This window comes from Benincasa hispida, chromosome 12, assembly GCF_009727055.1.
Source record: "Benincasa hispida cultivar B227 chromosome 12, ASM972705v1, whole genome shotgun sequence".
In the NCBI taxonomy this organism is placed as follows: domain Eukaryota; kingdom Viridiplantae; phylum Streptophyta; class Magnoliopsida; order Cucurbitales; family Cucurbitaceae; genus Benincasa; species Benincasa hispida.
The window spans coordinates 8639985-8651448 of NC_052360.1; the positions used below are offsets into that span (position 1 = coordinate 8639985).

Sequence of the window (11464 nt, forward strand, 5' to 3'; positions counted from 1 at the left end):
TCCCAACAATTTAAATATCCAAGTATAATACCAACACAAGTTTTTTTTTTTACAAATTCAGGTCTTCAAACAATGTACCGAACCTAACAAATGAAAGACAACTACAAATCAAACATTCATATCGCTAGAGATACTCAATGATTACCTAAAACTCGAGATAGTAGATTGTGTTAAAAGGAAATGATTTTAAACTAAAAAAATGAATAACAATAGAAAGTTTCCAATAGATGGAAGTGGAAACTCCCTCAAATTTTCAGAGAAGGCAGAAGCACTTTTTTCCCCTTCTTTTTGAAGAAGATATGGTGGTTAATGTTTCACGAGAGATCTGCCTGTTAAGTTAGAGCCTTCTCTTCTTGGGTCGACTCTTTGACAGCCAAACATGGACCTTTGAACAACCTTTTTTGGAGTACATGGCTCAGCTCATCCATTCTGAGCAATTCACGTGAATGATTGAAAGCTTCATTTGGCTCAAAAGATCATAAAGAGAAGCATTTCAATTATGGAAAGCTCTATGATATAAGCAAATGCATTTCTGCATCAATGAACCGTACAATACAAGAATACTGTGTACCAAGAACAAACAGATTCATCATTTACATTACAAATTGCAATTGGACTGAGAGGTCGCATTCCTTGAACTTTGAAGCTTCAATCCCCCCCAACGGTAACAATATTACATATCATTATTGTTCACCAACTTGTGTATGTGATAGGCATATTTAGATACCAAATAGAGAGTTCCAGGGTTCTTTTTCCTTCAGCTCATGGAGATTTCACACGTGGGCTTATCCTCTTCCCACAAATATTGCTGTGTTTCAAGTATAATGTTCATTTGATGTCTACTAAACATATATGCAAGAGAGGAATCATCTTCCTCGTTAGAGGAATTTGGAGATCATAACAGATGCATTACTATTTTTTTTCTATCACGATCGAAGTATTAACAAAAGCATCTAGAACCCCAAGAGAGATTGAAAATAGATTAGACTCAGTGACAGTTAACTAGAATGATTCTGGAATAAGTTAATGAATTCATAATAATCTCAAAAAAAGTGTGAACAGAATTATAGGAATCTGCAATAAGAGGCATTCAAACAGACTTCAGCAACCAAAGATCCGGCAATTAATTATAGGCAAACAAAACTGATACGATGATCTCATGAGTTCTAATTCAACATCTTTGAGTCAATTTGCTTCGAATCTAAAACTAACAAAAACACTCCCATACATCTATAACATTCTCTCATTCAAGATTTGATGGTGCAGGTGCTCCCCCATAGCCACCAGCTCCACGGCCAAAGCCAGGCCTTCCACCAGGACCCTACAATATTAAGGAATAAACATAGACCAATTAAAAAGTTATTAACTTAACCAACTCCAATCTGGAGAGCAAACTGTCACTACTTTCAAAATATAAAGATGAAACAATCTCCAGTTGACATGTCTCCAAGCACATACATATATAGCAAACAAATATAATTTGAACATATGTACATCAAAAGTAGGGAAATCCTAAGAGTGGTACAATTGCTTACCCCGAAAGAAGGTCTGTAATCAGCAGGGGCTCCACCCTTATCACCAAAATCACCACCAGGTCCACGAGGACCTCCACGGTAGCCATCTCGGTCACCAAATCTTCTCTCTCCATCAAATCTTGATGGACCACTAATCAAGAGCAATACCATAGGATGAGGATAAAAGAATAATCAAAATCAAACTACAAAATGATTCAGAGACCAGCAGAGTGTAGAATAAATAGCACAGTAATATCAGTGTAAAAGGATAGATTTATGAATCCCATCTAGTCAGAGCAGTTAAAGACTATTTAGAACTGACAATTATTCAACATAAAATCAATAATACAGAGTACAATCAACAAGCTAAAAGTAAAACCCAGCACAATGTTCAGCAAAAAACCAATAAGCAAAGGGAAGCAAATCACCATAAGAAAAAGGAGAAGATTTACCGTGGGCGGTCTCCAGATGGGCCACCAAATGATCGACCAGCCGGCTTGGCTTGTTTCTTCAAGGTAGCCGGGACAATTTCTGAAGGGAGATTCAGGTAAGTCCTCAGAAACTCAATGCCATCGTTCGTGAGGTACCAGTAGTAATGCATCCAGGCAAATGTCTCACGAACATACTCCTTAGATTTGAAACTCTGCATTAGCTTTATCACTTGCAAATTTGGCACATCGATTTCGGGGTGCTTGGCCAGATTGTAGTCCTTCTTGGCATAGCAAACTCCCTCTGATACAAAACAACAACAACCGAACAATAAGCAAACCGACGAAGATAAACAAAAATAACCCTAACAACAAACACACACGACAGTAAAATTCACTACCTTGAAAGAGGTACTTGGAAATTTCTTTGCGATTCTTCTCTGGGATGATCTAAAAATGGAAACATGATCGTTTAAACAGATTTACTCCCCGTCGAGGGTCGATTCAGATCATAAACAACAAATTTAGAACACTTCACGATTCAGAGTTCAGGTCAGTAAGACTAATTGCATCCAAACCGAACCAAGCACATTGATGAAAGTCTCAAATCAACGAGCTTTCGACGGGATTAACAACTAGTTATCTTTCATTCAATTTTCACTAACATTTTCCACTGATTTTTGAGTAAACAAACGAATAATTTAGAGGCTAGAATGTATGGAGAAGGGAAAAAAGACGTACCATTTTGACGAAGTGATCGGAGACAGCGGCGGCAGGAAGATGCGGCAGCTAAGAGAGAAACCCTTACACAATCTTCCTTCACAGCGTAAAGCCCTAAATATCTGAACTTTGACTTATAAACCATCGAATGAATGGATAACTTTTGGGCTTTTCGGCCCATTGGCTCCTTTATCATCGGTTATGGGCCGTGGCCCAATCATAGAGATGAAAGTAGGAAGTATGCTGAATTACTTGTTAACCCTATGTTTGGAATTAAAGAGCAAGATAATTTTAAATAACGTAATTTTTTTTTTGTTATGATTTAATGGTATGTTGTTTTATTTGGAGGGAGGAATACTTGAAATGAAAGGTAATGAAATTATATTATGCACATGGAATTGAAAAGAAAAGGATTTTGCTCGATTATAGTTTGTGTTTGAAAAGTTGAAATTTGTTGAGTTTAATTAATAATTAACTTCGATATTGTTTGAAATGCAAATACTTGATTTCAATCTAAGGTAAATAATTTCATGATAAATCTATTATGCTTTAAAATCAAACAAAAAATTAAATTAATACTATTTGCAAAAATAGTTTTTTTTTTTTTTGTCATTATTGAGTTATATCTTTTGTGAAAATACAATACAATTCTATTTTTATAAGAGTTGTGAGATTCAAACCACAAACCTCTTAATTGTTAACACAGTCAATATGAAATATATTAACTTTAATCATTTTTAAGGGTTCAAGACTTCACATGAAGTGATTTTGTTTCAATTAAAGAATTTGTGTATATGTTGCAAATTTAGTGGAAGCACTTAAAATCACTAAATGTGAAACCTTAATCCCTTTAAAAATATTAAAAAAAGAAAACTTTTGCTTCTATTCATAAATGATAAGAAGAATACAAAATTTAATTCCTTCCAAAATACAAGATTTATATATAGGTAAATAATTTTCTTATTCTCTTATTTAAAATTTAATTCCTTCCAAAATTCCAAACCTCTTCCAAATCTCATTTAATTCCTTTCAAAATTTCAAATCTCTAAATTATGTTAACCAATTTTTCTTTAAATTAATTTCAAATTTTAACCTAAAATTCAAAATAAACAACCAAACATTTCGAGATAATTAAAATTAAAATTAATTAAAAATTCGGGATGTTATGCTCTTCCCTCCTTAAGAAACTTTCATCCTTAAAAGTTCCAATCCTGAAAAAGCTCTAGATACTTTGTCCTCATCTCGTCCTCTTGTTCCCATGTTGTATTCCCGAATTGATGATTCTGGTATAAAACCTTTACTAGAGTTATCTCCTTGTTGCACAAAGTCTTCACCTCCCTTGCAAGAATTTGGATAGGTCTCTCCTCATAACTCAAATTCTCACTCAACTGCAAGGGCTCGTAACCTACCACATGTGACAGGTCTGTTATGGACTTCCTCAATATAGAGACATGGAAAATATTATGAACTGTAGAAAGAGACGGTGGCAAAGTTAGCCGATACGCCACCAGACCAACCCGCTCTAAAATCTCGAATGGCCCAATGAGACGTGGACTTAACTTCCCTTTTCTACCAAACCTTAAAACACCTTTCATAAGTGCTCACTAAAAAACACTTTATCACCTACCTCAAACTTCAGGTCTTTACGCCTAACATCAACCTAACTTTTTTTGTCCACCTTGAGCAGTTTTCATTCGTGATCTAATCTTATATATTACTTCATTTGTGGTCTACACTAACTCAGGTCCTCACAAATTTTGTTCACTGACCTCGTCCCAATAGACAGAAGATCTGTAACTCTTCATATATAGAGTTTCAAATGGCGACATGCCAATAATAGCTTAATAACTGTTATTATAAGCAAACCCCAGATGTAAGTGAAAGTCCCAACTCCCTGATAACTCCAATGCATAGACGCATAATATATCCTCCAATGTTTAGTTCAAACTCTCCGTTTGACCATCAGTCTGTGGATGAAAAGCTATATTGAAATTTAACTAAGTTCCTAATGTTGACTAGAGACTCTTCCAAAAACTAGATGTAAAGCGAGGGTCTCTATGACACAATAGACACCGACACCCCATGCAATCTCACCACCTCTTTCATATACAACAACATCCACCTATTCACTGAATATGTAGACTTCCTTGGAAGAGAATATGCTAACTTAGTAAGTCTGTCCACTACGATCCATATCATTGTATAACCTTTTGTTGTTCTTGGTAAACCCACAATAGATACATTTTTCCACTTTCATTCCGGTACGCTTAGGGGCTACAACAAGCTTACTGGCTTTTGTTTTGGGGCTTTCACCTACTGACAAACTCTGCTATCTCTCTTTCCATATCATACCACCAATAATATCGTTTCAAGTCATGATTCATCTTAATACTGCTAAGATGTATTGAGAATGGTGAACTATGAGCTTTTGCCAATAAAATTCATCTTAAGGTTATTGTCTACAGCTATGCATAAGTGTCCCTGATAAAGGAGACCATTATCTAGGGCTACTGAGAAATCATCATCCTATCTTAACTCCACTTGGCGAAATTTCTCAATAAGGTAAGGTTCACCCTGCTGTGCATCAATAATCTTCTGTCTCAAGGTTGGTTGTACTGTCAATTGTGCCAACTGTGCAGTGACTTCCCCCAATACTACTACAATTTCAGCTCGTTCAAAATCTTTTCATAGATGAGTCTGTTTGGTAATTAAAGTTGTTAAATAGGTGGTCTTCCTACTAAGAGTATCTGCCACTACATTTGCCTTGCCCAAATAATACAGAATCTCACAATCATAATATTTCACCAATTCTAGCCATATGTGTCGTCTTATATATTAACTCCTTCTGAGTGAAAAAATATTTCAAGCTCTTATGGTATGTGAAAATCTGTATCTTCTCTCTATATAAATAATGTCTCCAGATCTTTAAAACGAAAATCACCGCTGCCAACTTCAAATCATGTCTAAGGTGGTTTCATTCATGATTCTTCAACTGACGAGAGGCAAAAGCAACCATTTTACCTTGTTGCATTAGCACGCACCTTAATTCTTTCTTAGAGGTATCACTGTAAATAATGAAACTTCCCCATTCATTTGGTACTGTAATAACTGGTGCATAAACCAGCTTCTCTTTAAGATCTTGAAAACTGTCCTCACTAGCCTTACCCTAAACAAAGGAAGCTCCCTTCCTAGTCAACTGAGTCAAAGGGGTGGCTATGCGAGAAATGACTTTGACAAATGACAAAAATAGCCTATCAAACCTAGAAAACTATGCACTTCATCGACTATCGCAAGATGAGGCGAACTCATAACCGCTTCAACTTTTGCTGGATCTATGGATAATCCATCCTTTGAAACCACATGCCCTAAGAAGAACACTTATTTCAACCAAAATTCGCATTTAGAAAACTTAGCATATAACATACTCGATTTCAGAGTCTCCAAAACTTTTCATAAATACTCTTCATGCTCTACTTATGTCTTGGAATAAACCAAGATATCATCAATAAGAACTATCACAAACGTGTCAAGGAATTCCTTGAGCACCTTATTCATCAAGTCCATAAATACTGCATGAGTATTGGTCAAGCCAAATGACATCACAATGAGCTCATAATGTCCATATCTAGAACGAAATGTTGTCTTAGGAATATCGTCGTCTTTTATCCTCAATTGATGGTAACCTAACTAACGGTCAATCTTGGAGAAAATTGTAGCTCACTATAATTGATTGAACAAGTCATTAATCCTGGGAAAAGGGTACTTGTTCTTGATGGTTACCTTATTCAACTCTCTATAGTCAATGCAAAGGTGTAATGAACCATCCTTTTTTTTCACAAACCGCACTGGTGCACCCCATGGCAACACACTTAGGCATATAAAATCTTTATCCAACCAACTCTTGCAACTGAATCTTGAGCTTCTTCAACTCCACTGGGGTCATTCTATAAGAAGCTTTCGAGATGGGAGTTGTGCCTAGCTCCAACTTGATCATAAAGTTTATTTCCTGATATAGTGGAAAACCCGATAGATCCTTTGGAAAATATCTAGATGATCTCTTACCATTGGCTCCAAATTCAAGGGGACCTCAATTTCTATAGTGTCAACCACACTGGCTAAGATACTCCATGTACCTTGGTTAAGAAACTTGTTGGTTTTCATAGCTGAAATTACCTTAGGCGAGACCATGGTCCCGATCCCTTTAAACTTAATGCTAGCTTCTGTACATGCCTAAGATTACCTCCTTACGCAAGCAATCTATACTGGCATGGTTAGTAGCTAATCAATCCATGCCTAATATAACGTTAAAGTCGCACATGTCTAAGACTATTAAAGTCACGTCTAACATATGGTTCGCTATTATAATCTGACATGCTTTTATCCTTTTATTTGCTAAATATTTGAATGAATATAATTCATATTAAAACTATAAGTTATAAGAGAGTTGCATTTTAATATGATTATAATTCATACTATATGGTTTGTTAATCAATTAACTAACTATATATAAATATTATACTATTAATATTTTAATAATATGATTATAACTTTCCATGTTAGGGGACATACTCTGCATAACGTGAGAAGGAGTTATATAACTCCCTCTCTCTCACTCTTCTCCTTTATCTTCCTTTTGGAAAACATGGAAGAGTAACACATTGTGAAAGTTAAAGATCCTCTAAAAAATTTCAAGAACTCTCCTGTAAAAATTCCCTCTACCAAAACATTTTGGAGCCATCCAATTCCTTGTTCCCAGAGACTAACAAGGTGATTGAATGATTATGTTCTCAAGATTGGGTGGTTGCCTATTTTGTTTGAGTATAGAAACATTAGAGTTCGTGATCTTAAGAGGGGAATTGCGTGAAGAGGTTTTTCGTCAAGGTTTAGTTTTTTTCTTCTCTAAACTCCCTTTAGATTACATGCTCGTGGTTTTTTAAATGTTTATCATGTGATAATTTAATTTTGTCAACTTCTCTGCAGTTCATTATTTATCAAATTGACTTCTGAATTATATAACATTCACAAGCTTCCAAGAGGAATTCGATTCATTCACCGTGGTGACAGGTATGATTCCAATTTTGGGAAATTATGCATTTGGTGTTGTTTGATTCTAGTTCATCCCATTCATTTATATCATCAGTATTTGTGAAGCATGTTATGTTAGAATTAGAACCTTTACATTATGTCTTATCAGTTTCTACTAAGTCTGGAGAAATTATGTTAGCAAATAAAAGGATAAAAGCATGTTATTTTGTAATAGTGAACCATACGCTAGACGTGACTTTAATAGTCTTAGACATGTGCGACTTTAACGTTATATTAGGCATGAATTGACTAGCTACTAACCATGCCAGTATAGATTGCTCACATTATATTATGTTAGAATTAGAGCCTTTACATTATGTCTTATCAGTTTCTACTCAGTTTGGAGAAATTATGTTAACAAATAAAAGGATAAAAGCATGTCAGATTGTAATAGCGAACCATACGCTAGACATGACTTCAAATCTCATAGTTTTAATTATAAATCATATTTATAATTAACTATATGTTATAATGTAACAACAAACATTATACTTTATATTAATCATATTAATATAATTAATAACTAATTTCTCTTAAATAATTTGAACAATTCAAATTATTCCAAAAATAATTATTCCTTTTTTTTATTCATAATGAGTTAACTAGGGGACTTTATGGATCTACAAATTAAAAGCTCCGATGATACAAGATTAATCAATCAAACTCTTCAATTAGATTAATCAACATTCATTAACTGTCCGTCACGCCACCAAAGACTGACAACTGCACTCTTCGCACTGTAGATATATTTATGTGTCCACAGATTTAACTAATCAATAGTAAGTCGACCATTCACAAATTGCTTATAATTACAGTTGGGTCAAATTATTATTTTACCTCTGTAGTTACATCTAACTCCTTAAATACCATTGATCCCTCTAATGAACAAACAGTCTATAGTCCAACTATAAACTAACCCCTCTCGAGCTAATGAGAGGGTAAGGTCTCATTGTTCAAGATTCGAAATCAGCTATTAAGGGAGCAATTTATACTTTTCCTAACTAAGGGAAGAAGTGGATTCCATTTTGTGTAGCTGTTTTCCCAGTTCCATACTCGGATAGATCCCCAAAATGGTAGGCATGTTGAGTCGACGAAGCAGACCCCTCTCACCTATATAGATCAAAGGATTGCCTTCATAGACAAGAGTTCACAACTCACTCAGGATTAAGGTCAAGTCACCTATGGTCATTCTAGTGAAATATTAGTTTCTACCAGCAATGATGTTATACAGAGAAACCAACCATTTCACAGTTTGGTCTTATATAAACTCTTTATACAAGATACTCTCACTTACATGTCTTCACATGAACAATATGGATCATATCATTTGTAACACTTACAACTCATGTAACAGTTATAAAGTGGGTCGTATCCGCAGTGTTACAAGGATAAGACACCCAACCTTATCCATGTATTGCAGACCTTTTATGTTATTACTTGAACATGATCCACTTGTATGTCTACCACATACTGTTCAAATTACATTAAAAGAACCTTATCTTAGTTTATTGGATTAAGTTAATGTTGTCTAAATGTAAAAAAACACTTCTTATTTGATTAAATAAATAATTTGTATTTACATATTACAAACTACAAGATCCACGAGATTTAGGACATTAAATCCAACAATCTTCAACTTTTCCTAAAGCGAGTGAGGGATAAGGCATCCAACCTTATCCATATACTATAGACCTTTTAGATTATTACTTGAACATGATCCACTTATATGTTTATCACATACTGTTTAAGTTACATTAAACAATCTCATATCTTAGTTTATTGGATTGAGTTAATGCTATCTAAATTTCAAACAAAATACTTCTTATTTTATTAAATAAATAATTTGTATTTACAAATTACAAACTACAAGATCTACAAGATTTAGGAAACTAAATCCAACAATCTCCCATTTGTCTTAAAGCAAGTGGGGTGTATAGTACAAGATACAATATAAAATACAATATAAGAAACTAGGCATCCTCTATACCCAAAAATTGAAGGAAATCTAAACAGAAATCTCCAATGAGCGGAAGCGGATCATTCCAAATTCCATTGAGAAAGAACACAAAAAAATTACAGTCTAAATGGAAACAATTATACATAATAAAAAATTACAACATGCTACTTATAAATGAAGATACAAGGGATAGAGTATGTGAACCTTTGAAGAACCTTTCTTCACATATCCCTCAATTGTTCAGCAAATCGTTCAATCAGCACGAACTTGAATGCAACGATCAAAACTCGATCTCAACAAACGTCTGAATGAACTTCGATCCCAATCGAGTCCAACTTGATCCTCAAACGGAATTAGAACACCACCACAATGGTTACTTTGGTATTCTCAGTGTGAGAATCTAGAAGTTGTGGGCTCTGTATGATTTTGGATTGAGGAAAGCATGAGGTAGACGATCGAGTAAGTGGGAGACGAATGTTGTCTATCGTATAGACAAAATACTCGATTGTTTAGAAAGATGAAGCCTATCGTATAGACTTTGCTACTCGATCGTGTAGTAACGGGTAAGCAAGTAACTATCGTATAGTAAACTCGTAATTGGATAATGTATGCTCTCTATGCGATCATTTTGTAAAACCCTTTTACTTGATAGCCTTTTTGTGAGATTATTCCGAATGAATCATCAACTAAATTTTGGAAAACCATTTTTCTTTTATCTCACAGTTACCATAAAACTTCCAATAACCTTCCACTCAATTCGATTATTAGAGGAAAAGAATAATTAATTATCATATAATTAATATGTTATAAATAAACATAATAACCAACTTATCATATTATATTTATAACATATAGTTTTAATGTTTCATCATATGAAACATATAAACCATAGTTCTTTTTCTATTTTATGGTATCTAATATAAATCATATTATATCAATTCCTCCAATTAAGGTATCTAATACATCATATCAATTATATCACATATAATTGAATTTTCTCTTGTTAATTTTAACACTTCAGATTAACCCAAAATTTGATTCTCAACTTAAACCCATTGAGCTACCAAGGGGACCTCATGAACCTGTAGCTTGAAGCTCCAATGGTACGTGAATAACTGATTAAAATCTTTAATCACGAGATCCACCATCCGTCAACTTTTGGTCATTCCACTAAAGACCGACAGCTGCACTCTTCGTACTACATATATATTTCTATGTCCATGTGACCAATCAATAGTGCGATGAACCTTCACAAATCGCTCGTAAGTACAACTGGGCCAATTCACCGTTTTGCCTTGTGTAGTTACATCTAACCCCTCAAGTACCACTAATTCCTCTAATGAACAATAAGTCATAGTCCTACTATGACTAAGTCCTCTAGGGCTAGGAGAAGGTGTGGCCACTATGTTCAAGACTCGGAATTAGCCTTTAAGGGAGCAATTTATCTACTTACCCCTGCTTCGGGGGAGGAGTGAATTCCATCTTGTGTAGCTGAGTTCCCAGCTCCCCAATCAGACGAATCCTCAAAATGGTAGGCTTGTTGAGTTGGCAATCTGGCCACTCTCACCGATACAAATCAAAGGACCGCCCTCATAGGCAGGACTTCCCAACTCACTTAGGATTAAGGTCATGTCACCTATGGTCATTTTAGTGAAAATAAGTCTCAATTATCAACAGCGTTATATAAAGAGACTAATCATCTCGTGGTCCGATCTTATATAAACTCTTTGTATAGGATACCCCCGCTCGCATGTCTTGAC

At 34.8% G+C, this 11464-nt stretch overlaps 1 protein-coding gene across 1 annotated transcript; it reads right to left on the bottom strand.

The window, feature by feature from the left end:
• Window positions 1–1057: 1057 nt before the first annotated feature.
• Window positions 1058–2795, bottom strand: LOC120092959 (40S ribosomal protein S10-1-like). Its single transcript, XM_039051227.1, has 5 exons — window positions 2684–2795; window positions 2344–2392; window positions 1967–2246; window positions 1536–1665; window positions 1058–1321 (listed from the first exon to the last, which is right to left on the bottom strand). Exons 1-5 carry the CDS (start codon window positions 2684–2686, stop codon window positions 1244–1246), a joined length of 540 nt encoding a protein of 179 aa, XP_038907155.1. The 5' UTR covers window positions 2687–2795; the 3' UTR covers window positions 1058–1243.
• Window positions 2796–11464: the final 8669 nt, after the last annotated feature.

What these genes read in the sequence shown, in the direction of transcription:
- LOC120092959 (XM_039051227.1), bottom strand. An exon ending in CCATCTGGAGACCGCCCACG is followed by an intron (nt 1,666 to 1,966) that starts GTAAATCTTCTC and finishes GCTCTTGATTAG; the next exon opens with TGGTCCATCAAGATTTGATG. An exon ending in ATTACAGACCTTCTTTCGGG is followed by an intron (nt 1,322 to 1,535) that starts GTAAGCAATTGT and finishes TTAATATTGTAG; the next exon opens with GGTCCTGGTGGAAGGCCTGG.